At 37.5% G+C, this 20,913-nt stretch overlaps 1 protein-coding gene across 4 annotated transcripts in view; it reads right to left on the bottom strand.

Annotated features, from left to right (window-relative positions):
* Nucleotides 1–4,029: 4,029 nt before the first annotated feature.
* The window catches only part of brf1a (BRF1 general transcription factor IIIB subunit a), a 47,249-nt gene continuing 30,365 nt past the window's right edge, over nt 4,030–20,913 (bottom strand). For all 4 annotated transcript variants that reach the window (XM_073873415.1, XM_073873414.1, XM_073873413.1 and 1 more), the window contains 7 exons: nt 20,580–20,641; nt 20,241–20,322; nt 20,087–20,142; nt 19,736–19,998; nt 8,237–8,288; nt 5,934–6,087; nt 4,030–5,763 (listed from right to left, as the gene is read on the bottom strand). In XM_073873415.1, the coding sequence (XP_073729516.1) occupies nt 5,726–5,763; nt 5,934–6,087; nt 8,237–8,288; nt 19,736–19,998; nt 20,087–20,142; nt 20,241–20,322; nt 20,580–20,641 (707 nt within the window). In that variant the 3' untranslated portion in view covers nt 4,030–5,725. The remainder of the gene's footprint in view (nt 5,764–5,933; nt 6,088–8,236; nt 8,289–19,735; nt 19,999–20,086; nt 20,143–20,240; nt 20,323–20,579; nt 20,642–20,913) is intronic.

Here is a 20,913-nt window from a genome sequence, read left to right as displayed (position 1 = left end):
TATAAACCTGAATTAACTGAAGTTAAACAAACATCTTAAAGATAATAATATATGTGAAATAAAAAAATAACTGTCACAAACTGTAACCGGAAGCGTTTCTGGACCAGTGTTGTTTACATCATTTGAACTGGTCTATATATGGTGTAGCAAGAAGCTCAAGCCCACGAAACCGCAAAGGGCCTAAACGAAGGGAAATGTCTCAGTTTTTCAAAATAACAATGTACGTGTAAACAGGGCCTTAGACCAAGGGTGGGGAACCATGGTCCTGGAGGGTGTGATGAACGAGGCGCCTGCATCGTCATCTGATCACCACCAGAGGGAGCCATTCCCTGAGTTTTAAAGGGATAGTTCACTTTAAAATGAAAATTCTGTCATCATTTACTCATCCTCATGTTGTTCTAAACCTGTGAATTTCTTTTTTCATTTTTCTTTTACTTGTTGTTTTATTTTATTTACTTGTTGATACGTTTTATTATTCTTTAAAATGTTAAGATACGTAAACCAAGCCAAGCTAATAAAAAAAATATGTAATAAATAAATATTACAATTGAGACTATTAATGGAATGTGCTGTGGAACCACGTTGAACCCTCAAAAACTTACTAGGAATACATATACTACCATACCACAGACAAATACACAGGTCGCATACACTTTTTAAAAGGAAAAAGTTTAAATGTTGAAATATTAATATTTTAAATGAAACAAACATATAAGCTATACTTTACTTATATTATTAGATTTTTAAAAAGTTATTTTACCGCAAATATAAGGTGAAATGACCATAAAAAGCTTGATTTGCACTTTTGATCCAGTTTTTCCACAAAAAACAAGTTTTATAAAAGGATAAACTTCACAATCACCTGGTGTTTGTTTCGCTGCATGAAATTATCTACCTGATGCGTTCAAAACAACAACTGTACATAAAGCAATGCATCACGCCAGCACGTGACTTTAAAACATGTAACGTTAATAAGCAATATATAGATGCGTGCTTTTACTGGTAACTTGACTGACCTTCTCCCTTCATGGCAAATATTTCTGTGATTTTTCAGCATCTCGCTTCGTCTGTCTCTCTCTGCTTCTCCTTTGCGCTGCAAATTTGTTTAGATAAAGCCAAAAAGGCAGTGGGTTGCCGCCGTTAAGTCATGTGGTGGCATTTTCGCACCACGATTGACAGACTCGTAGATTTTAAGAGGTCCGTCATTCCTTCATTTCATATTATTTGAAGCCCCCCTAAAAAGGGCCTAGTGACGCTCCTGTTAGTGCTCATTTCGGACTGAATTTCCCATGATTCCACATACCTGGACTGATTACAATACCACCTGCATCCAATCATGAACTGCTTATATAGCCTACCTGACTTGAACTCATTGCGATTGGTTGCCAACCGCCGGTAAAAAAGAAAAAAGAAAAAAGAAAGAAGAAGAAGAAGAAGAAGAACTCATTGCGATTTGCGATTTGCGAAGTCTTGACCAACGGCTGTCATTTCTGAGCGGTTCCTGTCTGTGTATCTCCCGGTTTGTTACTTCAATCTGTTTATTGATTACTACAATTGTTTGCTGCCTGCCCTGACTATCCTGGCTGTTATTTGACTACGAGTTTGCCTGTCCCTTTACATTGTGTTTGTTGGTGTTTAACCTGTTGAGTTTATCTTGAGAGATAATAAAGACTGCAAATGGATCCTCAGCCTCATGGTACATCATTACAGAGGGCCACTGTCCTGCAGAGTATAGTTTTAACCCTAATTGACTCCTTTTTTAAATCCTGATATTTATCCTTTGTATTTCTTTATTTCCGATTAATATTTCATCCTGGAAAATGTTAGATCATAAAAAATTTCAAGCACTAATTTGAATAACATGAGTGCATTTATATGCTATATTTTTATAGGCTTTCATTTAATTAAAGTTATTTTATTTTTTACATGCATAAACATATGCATTGTAAGCTGTGTTTTTAATAAGTTGTAAATATGGCTGAACCGTTTATTTTTGTTCAACGACTGACTTCGTGTTGTCAACAGTGCCACCTGCAGGCCGAAGCAGAAACTGTACTGTCATGAACAACTCGACACATACTGTACGCAATAGTGTCTGAGCTTCACAGTTGCTTTTAACGGAATAAAGTTGTAAAAAAAACTCTCCCGCAAATAGACGGAATTTGTGTACTACAAATTAGAAGTAATAATAATAAAATTTAAAACGTTTTAGTTTACACATTTTAATCAATCAATCCTCAAAAGATTGGGTGCTTTTGACCAAAGAGCTCAAGCCCCCAAACCTCTGCTCAAAGCCCCGCCACCGGTTTCAAGTGAAATATGTTTCACATCTGTACAGGTGGACAAGTCATGTCTTTACGTTACACGCTACTCAATGCTGCCCTCTTGCGACACGAGCTTAAATGACAAAAATACACTCCATTCAACAGGGAAGCTGTAAAGTCCCTCTGGTCAATCTGATGCACACGCACAAATAAATCTTCAGGACTATCCAGAATGAGGAGCGTTGTTCATTTAGTATTTTATAGTGGAAAGGTGACTTACACACTGACTTGACGAGTTAATGAGAATTTGTCTTATCAGTACAACCAGTCAATACTCCCCTCTCATGGCTCATTTTCTTACACCTTTCTCACGGTCTCTGTAAATCCACATACGTCAAACAGATTAACGCACAATTTCATCGGTTCCACCCTCAAAGCTGATCTCTGATCAGTGCTGCTTTCTCATGTGTCATAGTAAAAGGTCAAACTATTTGACAGAGACAAGGTTGCACATCAGTGTTAAATGCATAATGAGAAAGAAAGTATGAAGAGGTGAGCTGATTTTCATTATACTCACTGTTCAGTCAGAGACAATTGAGAAACTGTAAAATTAGATCTTGTTTCTGTTCAGCAGCACATACAATAAAGGATACCAAAATATTTTTTCAGAGGCTCCGCACTTTTACAAACCTTCAAGGCAGGACCAAAATTGCCCCCCATCACACCAGGTAAATGCATACTGTATGACCTTAAGAACTCAGGATATCTTTCAGCAGCACTTGCCCTGCAGAGATGAGCATAAGGTCACTTAAGATCTCAGTGGATGAGACCTTAGAATGATTTTGGCTTATGTTTCTATTCTATGCCAAACCAAAAACAATAGCCTCAGGGGTATGGACCTAACAGATGATCAACTTTTATAGTCCCTTATTTCCCAGAATGCTTTGCCCCACTGGGAGTGAAGGATAGACTGCTATATGTTGTACTGCTGAAGGAAGGCATATAAGGTTATACTGTAACCAACACAAAAAGCAAAATACAGTAATCACACTAAAGTACAAAACACAGAGAATACATCGTGATTAATAAATAATTGTTTGGGTCTTCTGATCAACACTTCAATCCTATTCAGTGGTGGCAAGTGACTTTTTTTTGAGAGTGCACGATGTGAAGCTCGTGAAAACGTATTCAGCCCTTCATGTGTGTGGCTCATCATGTCAAAATATGTGTTCGGTGCGTCACGTGAACCTATGTATCACACATTATGTCAAAATACATGCTTGCTGTAGAGGCTTCGAAGGGGTTTATGATAAAAGAGACACTTGCGTTTGCCAGATACTTGCTTAATCGCATGTGTAAGCTGTTTAGTGTTAAGTTAGTGTCTTGCGAGTACTTTGTGACCATGAGTGTCTCTTTTATCATAAACCCTTTTGACGCCTGTGCAGCAGGCACGTATTTTGACATGACGCATGATGCACATAGGTTTACATGACGCACCGAACACAGATTTTGACATGATGAGCCACACACGACACTCCAAACACATATTTTGAATACGCGCCCCTAGAAGAGAAGCCACCTGATGCTACCGGTCCTAATGCTCTGTAATGTTTTGTCAAGAAGAACTAGACCAGAACCAAATCAAACTTTTTAAATGTTTCAGTCTTTTTAAGATTGATTTAGACAAAATGGTTTAATTTAAGCCAAAAAAATGCTGTGTGTGTATGTTTTGGTTTTTAAAGACTAAAAATGTAAAGTCTCACAGTTTCCTCATGAAGAACATCTTTATTAAACAGAACACAATTTTTAGGATCACATAAATGTCTTTTTTTAGAGTTACATCAGTATAGCATTTACGTTGATGTCAATTGTATCCTCAGTAAAAGATGTTTGGGCCACCTGCTTTATCAGAATGGGTCAAGATATTTCCAACTCGAGTTACATAATCCTGGTTTGTATCTGTAAATCTTGTGGGTTCGCTCTCTGCCAAAATACTGTAATATGAAAAAAATAATACTAACACATGACTGCTATAATGGTTAATCAGATCATTTTTACAATAAACGTTTACAGTTTGGTGCATTTACCAAAACATCATATGTGGTGTGTGGCATGATACAGTATACATGACAGAAGCAACCCTTTGCATATTCTTATTTTAGAAGGAAATAAATTATACTAATTTTGTCTGGAAGAGAACAAACTATAAATAATGTAAAAAAATTAAACTCCTACACAAAATGCAGAATAATTTTCTTTAGAAATACACATGAAAGTTCTCCAGGGACCAACTTTTAAATATCAAGTGTGCTCACATTAAAACACTGTTGATTCTTATTCTCAGACATATACCCGTAGACAACTATGAATGTTATTTTGCTAACCTTAATATATTTCACAACAAATCCTCAATTTTCTTAATATGAAAATAAATGTACATTGCATTTTGTAAACACTCCAAATGAAAACTTCTCCATATCCTAACAGCATTTATGCGGAATGAATTTTTCAAGCACTCATGTTATTTCAATGTTTCAATACTAAACCAGGAAAAAAATCAGAAATCAACTGAAATCAAAATCATTATTTCCTAGTCAAAAAATAATAACGTGCAAACATTATACTTAAAATAAATAGCAGCCTATTAGCCCAAACTACACCAGTAAGTCGCTGTATAATAAAAAGGCACTAGAAAACCAGCTAAGTGAGCAAAATTGAACACTGTCAAAAAATCAGATTGAATCAAGTCACTCAAGGCTGCTAACTAAGCAAACAGAGGTACATCTGGTTTAAATATTAACACTTTGGTTTTAAAAGTCATAGTATTTCAGTCTTGTACACAGCAATAGTCAAAGGCACGTGTGCATGCACGTCCGCACACAGGGCTTCTGTGGGGCTAATCGCTTTAGATGTGCAATATCATATGTCATCATTACGCTAAAACACACAGTAATGCAGTTAGCTAGCAGGCTTACACACTCCCAGAGAATCATCACTCTCCATCTCCGCAAACACACGCACACACACTCCTGGTTATCCGCTGTATGTTTGAATTATAATATATGCATGCACACAGCAGCGAATATGTGGCTACCTGATGATTAATGATGGCTGAGTGTGTTATATAACTGCACAGTTCAGGCTCAGGTGTGACTTTGAAAGTTATATATTACATACACGTATGAGCAGACAGCACTCACAAACACACGAATGTGGGGTTTAATCACACCAAACGCGTGAATGAGTGCTTGTTATTTAAGGGCATAGATTCATGTAGTTTGTTCTCTTTTACTTGAAATTAGTTTTTTATCCCTGTAGTGTGTAAAGTTTACAATTCATCTTCACAAACAGAATCACCAACGCCAGTGAGATGAAGGCTGGATGTCTTTCTTGTGGTAGTAATAAGCAGCAGGATAAGTTGGTGCATTACGTCCAACGGCGCCCTCACATACATCCTGGATTTAAAATCCATCATCATCGTCGAATTCGAACCCGTAATCTGTAAAAAGGACAAAACAGATACTGTAACTTTCTGAATCATATATAGTTATATGGGCTAAAAGGGGCTGGACCTGTCAAAGTTCTTAAGAAATAATACATTATGAAACGATCCCCAAAAGGCCAAAGGTCATCTAAAAGGTGAAGGCTAGATTTTATTGCATAACATACCACCACCATGACCCATTAAATCCATGGCACTGATGCAAGGTTCCTCCTCTTCATCCTCCTCTTCTTCACCTGTAGGATCTTCATATGAAACCGGTCCACTTTCCACAACAACAGCATTCTGGACAGGGGCGGCCAATGGAAGGCCAGAACCTTTCTGAAGGTAGAGAATAAAAAAGAAAGGAAGGAAGGAAAAAAGGAAGGAAGGAATTTTTGGTCTTCAGATTAAATAGAATCACAACAGTATGCTAACATAAGAGTTGACAAATAATCTTCAGAGGGAAAATAATGAACTGTTTTGTTCATGAGGGACAACAGGAACAACGCCACTCATAAAGCTTAATTTTCCTTGTTGCCAAGTAATGGGTAAAGGTTGCCTAGTTACAACAATGCAGAGTTGTGACCCCTCGTACCAATAAAATTATTTGTTTTGTGTATTCACACGCATACGTATTTAAATATAGCCAATTATAATTATTATAGACTAACCCTAATTTACACCCTAATAAAAACTTTATTTTCAACTTACAAAAACTAAAAAGAAATTAAATGTACTGTATCTGGATTTTTTTTTTAATCCTGACATTTAGCATTAACAAATCACAGAGCAAACAGCAAAAAGGAGTGAAAGAGCCACACTGGGGCTGAGACAGCATCATTTACTGACTTTACATTACATTTAATATAATTTACTTTACATTAAAGACACACTATGCAGTTATTTTACCTTAATATAACAGCTTCAAAGTTATTTCGGTGGTTAACAAAGTCATAGTACGGCAAATCATCCTCCTGTTGAAGCTTGGGGAGGACGCCGCTAGCAAAACCACCAATGCAAGCTTGAGAGAACCGCCCCTGACAAATCTTGCGAGAATCACGACTTGCTTTACGGCAACGACGTCACACATGTTAGGCTTGTTCGACTTCGTGTGGCGCTGCAAGAACCGACCGCCGGATGACGTCAAAGTACCGCGAGAATGATCCGAGATGGCACTTTGACGTCATCCGGCTGTAGGTTCATGCAGCGCTGCATGAAGTCGATCAAGCCTATAACAACAACTGCACGCGCGAATTTGAGACGTGATGCTAATTGATTTAAAAGTTAAGAAAGCGCGTTCGGAAGAGAGAAGGAAAAGAAAAAGAGAATCTGACCACGTTAGGAACCGGACAAGAGTCCCACTCGGTCAGGTTTTTACTCGTTGGCGTGAGCTAAAAGACAGCACTGGATGGATGCTGATCTGGCGATCTTGCTGATGGACTAGTAAGTAAATCTCTTATTTGTTAACTTGTTTGCGGTCTATGTTGTATGTTGTTGCGCTTGCTTGTAGTATGTCATGCGATTATCATGACGACAGTTGTCAATATCTCACATAATTATCAGGACATTAATAATCCTAGAGGCTGTAAATAGTGTAAACATGCACAATTTGCAAACTATTATGATAAATAGCAATAATCATGTATAGGGACATTATACCGAACCACGTTATGAAATACTGCAACGTACACAATTAACTTTGTCAAGGCATTTTGTTATGTTTACTTGTGATTTAGCTGCAATCATGTAAAAACGTTATAAGCTAGCAAGCGCGGTACTTTATTATTATATGGATATAATTATTATATAATTATATATTGGAATAAACTTCTTATTATCCTATTACCATCATCTGTAGTTTAGTAGACTATGCAGTAGCCAAATATTTGTATGAAATTGTGAAACATTACCTAGTCATTATCTTCGGAGTACTAGAGTGGGAAATTACGACAGTTGCAAGTATTCTCCAGCGACTCTAGGGGTCGCTGTTTGACAAAAACGCCGTAAATGCATAGAGCGGCTTTAAAGTAAAAAATTCAGTCTAGAATTTACGTATACATACAGGTATGAGCAGCCAGCACTCACAAACACACGAACGTGAGGTTTAATCACACCAAAAGCATGAATGATTGCTTGATATTTAAGGGCATAGATTCATTGTTTGTTCTCTTTTACTTGAAATTTGTTCTCCATCCCTGTAATGTGTAAAGTTCACAATTCATCTTCAAATGATGATGAACCAGGGCCTTTGAGTATCTACTTCAGTATCCAAGACCAGCACTCTAGCTCAAAATAATTTTCTAATTTAAGACATGAAAGAGAAAAACTTGATTCTAGGTCAATTTAATACTGATTCCTTAACGCCGAGGATAAACTAGGTGAAACTTTGGGCCAGAGGCCATTTGAGGGTTGAGGAAAATTAATTTAATATCTAGAGAGAATCACCAAAACTGTCATACTGTGAAAGACGGTGATTAAACTCGCTCACCTGGTCAAGAGCCACCTTCTTAGAGGGCTGCGGACATATCAAGGGCTGTAACCTTAAAGATAAAAAGAGAGAAAGATAGACCGACATGATTACTAAGAAAAGACGATTCAGAGATTTTCTTTCAAGGTATTGTCAGGGTTCCCACACCTTAGTTAACTTCAAATTCAAGGACCTTTCAAGGACTTTCAAGGTCCAATACCCTCAAATTTAAGGACTAAATGTGGGGACACATGAGAGCAAGGTTACGTCGTGTTACCTTTTATGATACATTGTTACAGTTCCCTTTCGAGGGAACTCACACTGCGTCACTACGGTGACACTTTAGGGGTAAGTGCGTCTGAATGTGTATATCAAATTTAATGGTGAGGCTTTACGACAAAGATGGTAAAGCGGGAGCTATCTAAAATATTGCCAAAGACGGCGTTACAGGGACGCAGGAAGTATGACAAGGGACACACATGAAGTATGACAAGGTAGACACAGCGTCTCGTTCCCTTCTCAGGGAACAAAAGTTACATACGTAACCCGAGACATTTCAGGTTTTAAACATAAATACGCGAAAAAACATTTTGGTATGAATCAACATACAGTAGATATACGCATTTAAAGCGAACAGTTTAGCACGTGTGCTTAAAAAGTCTAGAATTTTTATGATATTATCCTACATTACACAGGGAATAATATGGATTTTTTCCCAGAAAACTTATTGCATAAAATAGATTCAAGCACTTTCAATTCCCTGTATCTATGCATGTATATTTTCAAAAACTTCCAAGGGCCTCAAATTTTTTTGTCCAGATTCACAAACTTTCAAGGATTTCAAGGAGCTGTGGGAACCATGTATTGTGGATAAATGTACTGTAGATTTACTGGTTCAGTGCATTGTCTAAAAGTCACTGATTCATTATAATGCAAATCTTGACACATCATTTAAATTAATTCCCTAAATGCAGGCAATTTAAATTCTATCAGCCCACAAAAGCAAGAGTTCACAGACCCACAGACTATAACTACCCTAATTTTTATTCTCTATATACTGTGAAAAACTATTTTCAAAAAACAAAGCATGAATAAGACGAATATTTGTGAATCAAACACGCTCTCATAGGTGGTAGACATGGACATGTCCAGTCTTGAATCAACTACCTCAAACCTCAAACTGTAATATTTTGAGTACATTTTGTTATTTTTTTGTGATTTTCTATTTTCTACATAAAATCACCCTACATAATGTAAAGAACATTCTATAAAAATACAACCCAAATATATTTAAAAATCGCAATAAAATTGAAAGAAGAAAATAAATATTGCGGTATCTGTGAGCTTCACTATTTAAAATAAAAAATACATGTGCCTCATAATCCTAAATCAAAAACGTGGATAATAAGACAATCGCTACATCCGCTTCATGACAACTTTAATATTGACAGATTATGTCAAAGATTGAAATCAACAATTAAAATCAAACTTTGATCCTCCTCATTTCATAATTAGATTGAGACTTTACAGACAGGGTCACATTTGATCAAAACACATTTGAACAGAACAGAGAAGAGAAAGAAAATGCAGAAGAGCAAGACGGTTGAGAGAGTTTTTCCACAATATTAACATTTCCAAGTAAACATACAGCGGCACAGTCAGGATAATAAGTTTACTCATTATTCCACAGAATGTATGATATGTTAATAAGGTACAGATATGATGATGCGTTACACCCGAAGCATAAATAAGCACTAATCAGATTCATGATTCTCCTGATGTTGAAATATGCAGAAGAGATCCAGTTCTCGTGGGAACACGTCTATCTTTATATAACCACAAGATGTCCCAAATCTACTCAGACATACATTCTTCGTTCAACTGCAACACACACTTTTTATAGTCAGACAGACTTTTACTGTACATAATCTTTTCAACATGTTAAAATTCTCAGGCACTTAATCAATGTCGACTGTGCTTCATAACCCAGCATGCGAGTGTCCTATCAATGCTGTGTGCCTTCTGTGATGGGGAGCAGTGTTTGGCAGGGCAACATGCGAGCGGAGCCAAAACACAGTGACGATTTTCTATTCCTGGGAAACAGACTGTTCACAGACAAACGCCATGAGGATCACACATACTGTACGTGAAGGGCTACCACATCGTTCATTCAACTGAGTGGGTCACGGTTATTCAAACACTGAGCACAATGGTAATCATGTGTGCATGAGTGTATGCCTTTATTTCATTTCTTTTGTTTGGTTTGTGGTTATGATGGCTTGATTGGTTTCTCTCTGAACATTTTTTCGGACTGACTGCATCGCTTTTACAATCCAGATGCTGATATTTGTGAATGAGTAAGCGGCTGATGTTAATAGTGGTTTATTTTACTGAAAGTGTATGACACCAGACATTATTGCCAGAAGGCGTGAGCAAAAATGCACGCTTCTCAGAAGAAAGCTTATGGTCGCTAGGGAGGTAAGTTTCTCCTTTTCCAAGCGTGACAAAAACCTCCTTTTCTGGGTCAAGTCAGCCTTGAGATAAACATAATTTTATTTCATCTCTCAGACAGCTCACCTTCTGGTCTCTCAAGAGATGCAGGTTTTTTGCCAGTGAGCTGATTAAGAAAGAAACTCGTTGCCTATAGCAAAATAAACCACATGGAGAGAGCGAGCGAGCGAGATGCATTTAACACTGCTGTATTACTGCAAATAATTTTTTATTTTATTTTCAGGGACATTTCCATGTACTATTGAAAGACAAATCTATTTTAATATGGTGCTTGTTATTTATTATTAAATAACTAAAAAACTAATAGGCATTTCAGACGTGGCAAGCAGTGAAATCACTGCGTGGCTACAGCTTTTCTCGTATAGTGGAAGCGTTTTGTGCAGCATTTAATGCAAATACGTTTATCTTTAACCATGCCTGCCATGAAAAGCCATGTCCATGGAAGGGGCAGGATTTTAGGCATACGAGCAAGGTGTGTGGACCAACTCCATTCCACCTCTGTAACCGCCCCCATTTTGCCGCTTTCCGCACGTCTCCTATTAAAAATGAACTAGACTCTCCCGACTGCCGCGTACCGTGTGAAACGCCCATATCACTGAGCCCGAAATCACATATTTCCATACAAATGGTCAGTAGGCAAGGAGAGAAGTATGTCTGAATTCAAACCTACTATTTACCCTACTAGTGTGCGTTTATGTTTGATAGTCAAGGAAAACGTATATAGCATTTTACTAAGATTATAAATCTACTTATAAGGACAATACAATTTGCAAAAATACTATATATTCTATTATATAGGGGGGAGCAAAGGCGAAAGTAAAATTTTTCAGAAAAACTTAATTTTAAAAGATAATGTTATAGACAAAGATATATTTTTGCAGTGGTCAATAACTCACAAGTGTGGTCTATCAGTACAAGGTGAAATTTTGTAAAAATGTAAAACGACTTCAGTATAATTTCACTTTGAACATGAGTAGCGAATTGTTACTTTCGACCCCACCTGCAGGAACGAAAGTAACACACAGGTGGGTCAAAAGTAACACAACAAAACAAAATAGATTTTTGTGTTGCACATGTTTTTATTAAATATACATGACTATGAACTCGTTAATATGTAACTTCAAACATATTTTGTCATTTATCTTTGTAAAAAATAATTAAATTACATTTTCATTTTAAATTTCAGTTTTATCAAATGTTTTAAAAGCAACCAACAGTACAAACTTAAATTGTTGAGAATAAAAAAAAATCAACAGTTTGAACTATGAAAATGAAATTAAATCAAATTAAAATAATATCAATTTTCAACATATACAACAGTATTAGCAGCGGGACAAAAGTAACAAGTGTTACTTTCGTCCAGACAGGATCTCCTCACATTTAAACACGATTTACTTTTATTTTGAAAAACTCTGAAAAGTCAAACTTCAGGATGTGTTAGGTCAGTAAATAAGTATTTGAACACCCTGCTATTTTGCAAGTTCTCCCACTTAGAAATCATGGAGGGGTCTGAAATTGTCATTGTAGGCAATTTCCCGATAGCCCTTTCCAGCCTTGCGGAGGTGTACAATTTTGTCTCTCCTTTGGAGAGCTCTTTGGTCTTGACCATGTTAGTAGTTGGATTCTTACTGATTGTATGGTGTGGACAGGTGTCTTTATGCAGCTAACAACCTCAAACAGGTGCATCTAAATTGGGATAATAAATGGAGTGGAGGTGGACATTGACATTATGAAGGCAGGCTAATGCTGCATTTACACCAGCCGCGGTAGAGGCGTCAAGCGCGAGTGATTTCAATGTTAAGGCAATGTGAAGACACTTGATGTGCGTCTGGAGGTCCCGCGGCACAAATGAGGTGTTTAGCATGGCGCGGTAGATTAACAAATCAGGAGCCTGCTTGCTGCTGTGGCGGCAGCCCCGCCCCGAGTCACTCATTCAACATGAAGGAACACTTGATATTGTCCGTGAGCAGTCACCCGGAGCTATACGACACAAGTTCCTATTTCTATAGAGACAGAAATAAAAAGGACCTTGCTTGGAAGTGTATCAGTGAGGACATTGGGCAACCTGGTAAGTTGTAAATACACATTTCACTTTTGACTTAACGTTTATAAACCCACGGCATGTTTATCAACCCACGGCATTCCCGCCGTTTTTTTAAAACTATTTTCCCCCATAGTAAGATGACCAAATACAAACCGGTAACTCTCTCGATAAATGCACAATCAACATCAGCCATCTTGCAAACAGACAACCGCATACCACTTGCCCCTCCCACAAGAAGCGGATTTCGCCTCTGCCGCGCGTCAAATGCTTGCTTTCAAACTGTTCAAGCGGCAAACTAGGCACGGTAGACGGGATTTTGACGCCTCAAACGCGGCTGGTGTAAACGCAGCATAACAGGTCTTTGAGGGTTAGAATTCTAGCTGATAGACAGGTGTTCAAATACGTATTTGCAGCTGTATCATACAAATAAATAGGTAAAAAAAATCATACATTGTGATTTCTGGATTTTTTTTAGATTATGTCTCTCACAGTGGACATGCACCTAAGATGACAATTTCAGACCCCTCCATGATTTCTTAGTGGGAGAACTTGCAAAATAGCAGGGTGTTCAAATACTTATTTTCATCACTGTAACACAATATTTGTCAGGTCTGTCAAGGGTTTTTATGCTAAAGATGATGTCATAATCTGGGATGTAAATGTTATCAGGGCTCAGAGAAAATCGCGTTGTTACTTTTGTCCCATGTTACTTTTGGCCCCGGTTCTCCCAGTAACTATATATTTTTAATAATTTCCGTGTTTTTGGTCTTTTCCTTCATATTTCTTGTAAAGCAGCTTTAAAGCAATGCAACATTGTAAAAAAGTGCTATAAAAATACATTTTAAATAATGTGAGAAGAAAGAAAAAAGTTAACTAATCATTCATCAACAACTAGTAAAGTTGGGAGATAAAATAAAGACAGTAAAACCACGGCTCTAAGAAATGCTGCCATGGGGATTTTTTTTAAATTTCATTTTAGCAACACATTTTAAGATGATCAGACTTTTAAAACTGCTACTGTAAGCACTTATTCAGTAATTATGCATAATTTTGCCATTATTCTGCAAGTGTTCTGTAAAAGATCTTTTTATTTTGCCGTCCCGCACCATGAACTTTATTTATAACAGCGGTTAAACAGACTCCTGGGTTCTGCTCTATTTTGTTTGTTTCCATCTAGCAGTTTTTCAATACAGGAACATTTTTGTCCCCATGAACGTCCCAAAGCAACCTAAATAAGTCACATTTATGTTCAGTGGATTTAACCCTAAATCAGCCAATTATAAAAGCCTTCCAGAAGACTGACCAACCGACTAGTTGTTCAGACAACCAGCTGCGCTGCAGCTTTGCACATTTGTAGTTGAGGATGACAGTCTATGGAACAGCTGTGTGAGAGAAAGCGAGATTGTTTAATTACCAGATGTGTGATGGTGTGAGATGGCGATTTCTGGCACTCCAGGTGTGAATGTCTTCATGAGATGTTTCATGTACTGATACAAATGAAGTGTTGAGAACAAAAGACCGGTGCGCCACAAAAATGAGAACAATCCGTCTCAGGTTCTCAAAAACCTTCGCCTCCAACACACAAACTCTAATGAAACCTTCGCTATTTCAGGAAAATTACATTGGCTCACACGCACAGTTGCTATAACCTCAATTTACAGTTAATGTTGAGCTACGGGTAGGTGAGGTGAAAAAACGACCAGAAAGGGAGGATAGAGGGGGAAAACAGCAGGGGGCAATTATCTGTGCTATTTCTGGAAGAGAGGGAGAGAATGAGAGACTTATTAAATTTAAGGTACAGACAAACAGAGAGATGAACAGACCAGCAGATGGGTAGATGTTCAGGTAATTGCAGGAGGATGTCAGGAACATGCGGTAAAAATACAGCAGAGGGGCAGAAATAGGAGGTTACGTGTGTCAGTGCATAACACAGTACAGAATACCTCAAATGTGTCATAGATGGTGAATTGAACTTGCAGTACAATGGCTTTCCTGTATATTACAGCACAGACACAGACACACACACACACACACACACACACACACGCACACACACGCGCACACACGCACACCCACGCGCACACACGCGCCCACACGCGCGCACACACACACACACACAGCACTGCAAATTGGGTTTCTGTGATGAATTCGGCTTCAGCTTGAACAAGGCAAGAAACCTTTTAAGAAAAAGGAAAGTGTGTGGAAGAGCTGGGTGACACAATAAAGGATTTATTTAATTTATAAATATAAGTGATCTTGATGATGATATAAAATAAAAACCACAATAATATTAAAGAGCACCTATTGTCCTATTCACATTTTTTATTTACTTTGGTGTGTAAGTGTGTATTAGTACATGTTAACCATAGCAAAAGGTATATAACCCAAAGTAAAAGTTATTGTCTCCAATGTAAATCTTTTTTCTTGGAATACAACAAAAACACGGATTGTAAGCAACAGTTTACTTCCTGGGATTGGTGATGTACAAGACTGACATTATAATAATTTCTCTGCTTTGACTCACAGCCTATAAGTTAACTCCTGTTAGCATTGCATTGTCACCGAATTTTTCAAACATGGTAATGAGCGTCATATTTCCGGTAGAGCCCTGCACGGGCCAAAAACTCCAGCCCTAACCCGGCCCGAAGCGTTCAAGCCCTACCGGTTATACGAGCAAGTTTGGTGGTACAAAATAAAACGTAACGCTTTTCTAAGCGGATTTAAAAAAGGAACTATATTTTATGACGTAATAGCACTTTTGGGAGTACTTCGACTCGGCGCATTAACACCCTCCCACTCCCATTATGAGAGTGAGAAGGGGAGCGGACTTTTCAGGCGAGTCGAAGTACTCCCAAAAGTGCTATTACGCCATAAAATATAGTTCCTCTTTTAAATCCACTTAGAAAAGCGCTACGTTTTATTTTGTACCACCAAACTTGCTTGTATAACTACTCGTCTTAAATAGGAAAAACGTTGATGTGTTTGGTCACTTCTAACTTTATCTCTAAATGGTACCATTGAATGAATGGGGCTAAGCTAAATGCTATCGAAGCGTCGCAGCGCGCTCCAGCGCTTACGTGCACGCACACAGATGATAGAGGGATTCTTAGTTAAGAATGACAGATGATAGAACAATTCTTAGTTAAGGTAATAACATATTTTAATATTGAAAATGAGTAGACTATTCCTTTAATGTAGGGAGTTATAATAGTTCATTGTTCACAGTTCATATGTATGATCTTATAGTCCATTCGAAAATGTTTGTACGAACTGACTGTATTCTTCAGAAAACACTAAATAACTTATCTTCCCTTACCTGTCGCTGTTCAGTGTGCAATTAATTAATAAAAATTAGTATGACGTTAATTTTTAAAAGTGTGCGAGGTCAGTGCACGTCCTCCGCTAGCAACAAAATAGCAAAAATAGCAAAAAGCTCAATCGGCTAAACAAGCATTAAATATTAATATGACGTTGATTTTCTGTTTTTATTAATTTATATTCACAAAACTTATCAACAAAACATCGATTAAAACTAAGAGACAAATTATATGAAACGAATTTCATTTTAAAGTAGCAAACAAAACTTAAATTAAACTCGAAAATCATGTCTGACCCATTACAATTCTCCCTTCAAATTGACCTTTACAATGCCCTATATGGCGTTTAAAATTACGGTCTCTCTTTTGTAATAAGCTAACTAAATTTAAACAAAACAAACAACATTACAACAATACTCAAACCCACTCAAACATAAATATAAAACAGACATTATCTATGAGAATACATAAAACAATCTGATATAGCGTTTATAATAGCTGGTTGGTAGATGTTTACTATTTTTGGCAAAACCTCCGTTGCAAACCTCCATTTACCTGAATAAAAATAATTTTTACTTTGAAAATGATGCGCTGTCACATTAACATGAGCTGTTCGTTTACATAAGACTCCGTCTACGTTCACTTACACAGCAGCGCAACGTCTGAGTTCTCAAACTAAAACAGGGTCTGCAGCTTTTGCGAACGAATCCGCTTATGAGGGTCAAAAATGGTGGTGTGTAAATGAAAGGCGTAAACGTAGCAAAACGAACGTTTTAAAGGATAAACCCATTAATGTAAACATAGCCTTAGATGTGCGCTGTCTCTGCTACACACGCAAACACACACACACAATGAGGAGAGACGCTAAAATAAGCCCGAGCCTGACCCGAGTCCGGTCTGTAAAAAAAAAAACGTCCCGAGGCCGGCACAAATTGGCTTAGCCAGTCGGGCCCCGTCAGGCCCTGACGGGCTTGCAGGGCTCTAATTTCCGGCTGACGACAGAAGTTTTCAGGCCAATCACAACGTACAGATTAGCTGGTCAATCAGGGACACAGCCCTTTCTAAATCTGTGCATTTCAGGAAGAGAGTGAAATGTGGAGCTACAAAAATTTACCGTATGTGGAAAATAATGTGTTTATATTTAACCATAAACCACTAGGGATGCCCCGATCGATCGGCCGATAATGCTTGCTATGCTTCTCAATAAATTACGGTGAAATGCCGCCACATCCAAAAGCCAGGAGGCGCTCTCGTGCAGAACTCAAAATGCGCTGTAGACGAAGAACAATACACATGGCTTAAGGATATATTTATATTGTTGTTCTTCAACCCTTCTCAGGTATTTTCATGATAATAAAGAATATGTATAATGATTATGTTTGACGAGTGTTGCTTTTTCAAATGCATGTTATAAACGACTCAAACTAACAGCGATTTCAAATCGATGAGGACTTACTGAGCAAAAGCCGTAATACATGAAATAGCTGTGAATAATATTGGCCACGTATTATTAGTGGCATTGATCGGAACACCCCTATAAACCACGTGAACACATTGTATTATACCAAATACACAAAATAACGTTGTTGTTTAGCAATGAAATAGGTGCTCTTTAATGGGTTTTTTATTTGGATATTAAACTTTTTAAAGACTATGTCACTAGACTAATTTCCTAATCCTTCCTTGTCACACGACTTGTTGCATGTATGACAGCTACAGTATAAAATAAAAAAATTTAATAGCGTCTTTAATTAAAACTTAAACAGCAAAACCAGTAAGAGGCCTACATTTCAACTGATTCATAACGGAAGTACGACACTAAAAACTTTTTAGTACATGAAAAAAATATCACTGCTGTCCTTCCGAAACCTTGTATCTCCATATTTTGAAAATTTCATTTTTTGTCATAACGCAATATTATTGGTCACTCTTTATGTTTGTCAGTGGCTTTTGCAAATATTCCATCAATAAAAAGTATTAAAAGTGCTTGTCAACTTTCGACAACACAGTAGGTAATGATAAAAAAATACAGTGTTTATTTTGTTGAAAAAGAGTGAATTTGGACATAAAAGCTTTCGGAAGGACAGCGACGATATGCAATATATTATGAAGAGCTCAGATGCAAAACCTGCTTAGTGCGTCTGACATGTTTTCTTGTAAATAACATTTTTCTTAATGGATTCTGATTTTATTTCATCTCATTTGACAAAGGTAGAATTTAGCGGCTTTTGCATCTGAGGTTAATATTTCTGTGCATTATGAATAACCTTTGAACGAGAAAATTAAACAAAATATTTGTATCCGTAAGCACGAAGCAAACAAAATAAGTGAATATATCAAAATTGAATGAGAAGACCCCATTGAGCTTTAAAAGACATACCACTAAATAATACAAAAACTTCCATTCAAACACACAGCATTCAGTAAAGAGGCTCTAGCCTGTTATTATTTCTGTGTGTGTGTGTGTGTGTGTGTGTGTGTGTGTGTGTGTGTGTGTGTGTGTGTGTATGTGCGTGTCTGTGTGTGTGTGTGTGAGAGAGAGAGACACCGACCTGCTGTTGTAACAGTGTAATGGCTTTTGAAAGGTTGCTCAGATTGGTACCTCACCTTTCCATTCACAAAAAAAACTACATAAAAGCTCTTTTCAGAATGAATGATTCAACAGATCAATCCTGTTCACTTAAACCATTCATTCAGCAACTGGTAAAACATCAGACATGGAATAAACCAGTGACTGCAAAAGAGAGAGAGACAGAAAGAAAGAGAAGGATGCTCATCGTTCCATGTCATCGGCCTTCATGCGGCATGACAAACTGAATGTGGAGCACATTTGTGCCTTTCCTTCAAGAGCGAATATCCATTACTAATTACAACCTAGATAAATCTTTAACCAAAGATCAACAAGTGCTGAATAGAAATGAGCTCACAACCTAAACACAGTAGTAAAACACCACACACATGAAGGGAGGATGCCGGGGAGGGGACCAAAACGGGAGCTCGCTTTAAATATGTGCTCTAAACTTTAATGTCTTCCATACCAGCATTTAGAGACTAAATATAGAGCAGACTATGCTTTTCTAACTGACCATATGTACGAGTCTCTCTGTCACACACCCATGGTTAAATTAGCTTACCATGTGCTATTCTTAACAATCATTCAGACCTGCCCTGTAAGGCACAAAAGGGTAAAAGACATAAAGAGACACACAGGGACCTTTCACATTTGTAGCCCAACACACAAAAGCTCCCACTTCATTAGCTTTGTGTGGAAAACTAATCCAAAAAGATTTGGGAATTAACTGAGAATTTGAGCTGATCTACATGAAGCATTTGTCAAAGACGATCCAGAAAAAGGTTTGTTAAGAAACATGTGATTAAAGACACACCAGTAACACTTTCAAAGACACAAGATTACTAAAAAAACAGATCCACAAATATATGTGTATAATAATGTTAAAAGGTCCAGCAACCATACATACAGTAGCCGCTGTACAGAATCAGTGTATATACACAAAATATTATAGTTAAAATATTATAATGAATTGAGACGCAGCTTTCTAGGTGAGAAAATAAAAGAGTTAATTTTTAAGAAGAGAATGTATGATCGTGACATGACAGGTTGGAAACGAGGGCTTAATAGCTCCATACCTCTTGCCAAAACTGCTGACAGTTTTGCTCATCTTCGGTGAAGACAGATGGGGTTTCGGCTGGCGACTCGCGGGGGTTCTTTTCACCCCATCAGAAGGTTCTTCTGTCTGGCGAGTGGGACTTTTTGGGTTTGTTTTATTCAAGTCTTTAAGAACATCGTAGTTTATTTTAGTAGAAATGCGTTTCTGTTCTAACATCTTCTCAATGGCCTCGTCTGCAGTGCGTGCGTTAATCGGCTCACGCCTCTTCCCTGGCTTTCTAGTCTGTGAATCGAACACAAATACAGAAATGAGGAGGTAAACAAACATACACTTCACACCTACAACCGCTTATTATGAATCATTGCGTTACCTTCCGTTCTTTATATGTACCCTCCTCCTTTTCCTTTGCTATTCTTTCTTCCTTTTCTAAAGAAAATAGAAACACCGTGTCAAATATAATTAACATATCTGCTTGGTTTAAATGAATCTGCCACAGTTAAAATGGACCGTTCCACCTCTCCCACCTTTCTGTTCTTTGAGGTAGTCTGCGTTTTGAATCATCCACAGCTCGGTCTTTACCTTTATTTCCTTTTCATTTAGGATGTACTAGGAGAAAAAAAACAGAGTTAACAAAACATCATCGATCATCCTGACATGTGAGCACTGCTGACAGGCACCGTAAATAGCAACATCTCATATTTCACTTTATTACATTGTAATTCCATTAATTCATTTTTGTATGTTAAATCCCTTCTCAGATTTCAGCTTTATACAATTCTAATGATGTCATGTCGAACACTTCTTATAGTGCTATGGGTAACAAGTAAATGATCATGCCGTTACCATGGGAGGTCAAAACTCACCCTATCGATCTCGTCTTCGTCGATACCGCTAAGGTCTAGCTCACCATCTTCGCTCTCTACATCTGATGAGGAAAAACAAACAAGAGTTTCAATAGAGAATGGTAATGACAAAATGCTTGTCTCATTTACAGACTTTAGAAGCAGGCAGTTGGATCTGAAGGACCCCAATACAAAAACAAAGTGTTTAATTGTAGCGTCATAATCAGGACAAATGCATTTGTGCGTGGTTTTTGCAATGTTGAGAGATGTATGGGACACATATTACTCATATTTACATTATAAATAGAGATCACATCACATCAGTAAACAATAAAAAGCAACACTGGAACAAACA

The sequence above is a fragment of the Misgurnus anguillicaudatus genome, chromosome 11, assembly GCF_027580225.2.
Source record: "Misgurnus anguillicaudatus chromosome 11, ASM2758022v2, whole genome shotgun sequence".
In the NCBI taxonomy this organism is placed as follows: Eukaryota; Metazoa; Chordata; class Actinopteri; order Cypriniformes; family Cobitidae; genus Misgurnus; species Misgurnus anguillicaudatus.
The sequence above is the reverse complement of the archived record's forward strand: the minus strand, read 5'-3'. Positions and strand labels throughout refer to the sequence as shown.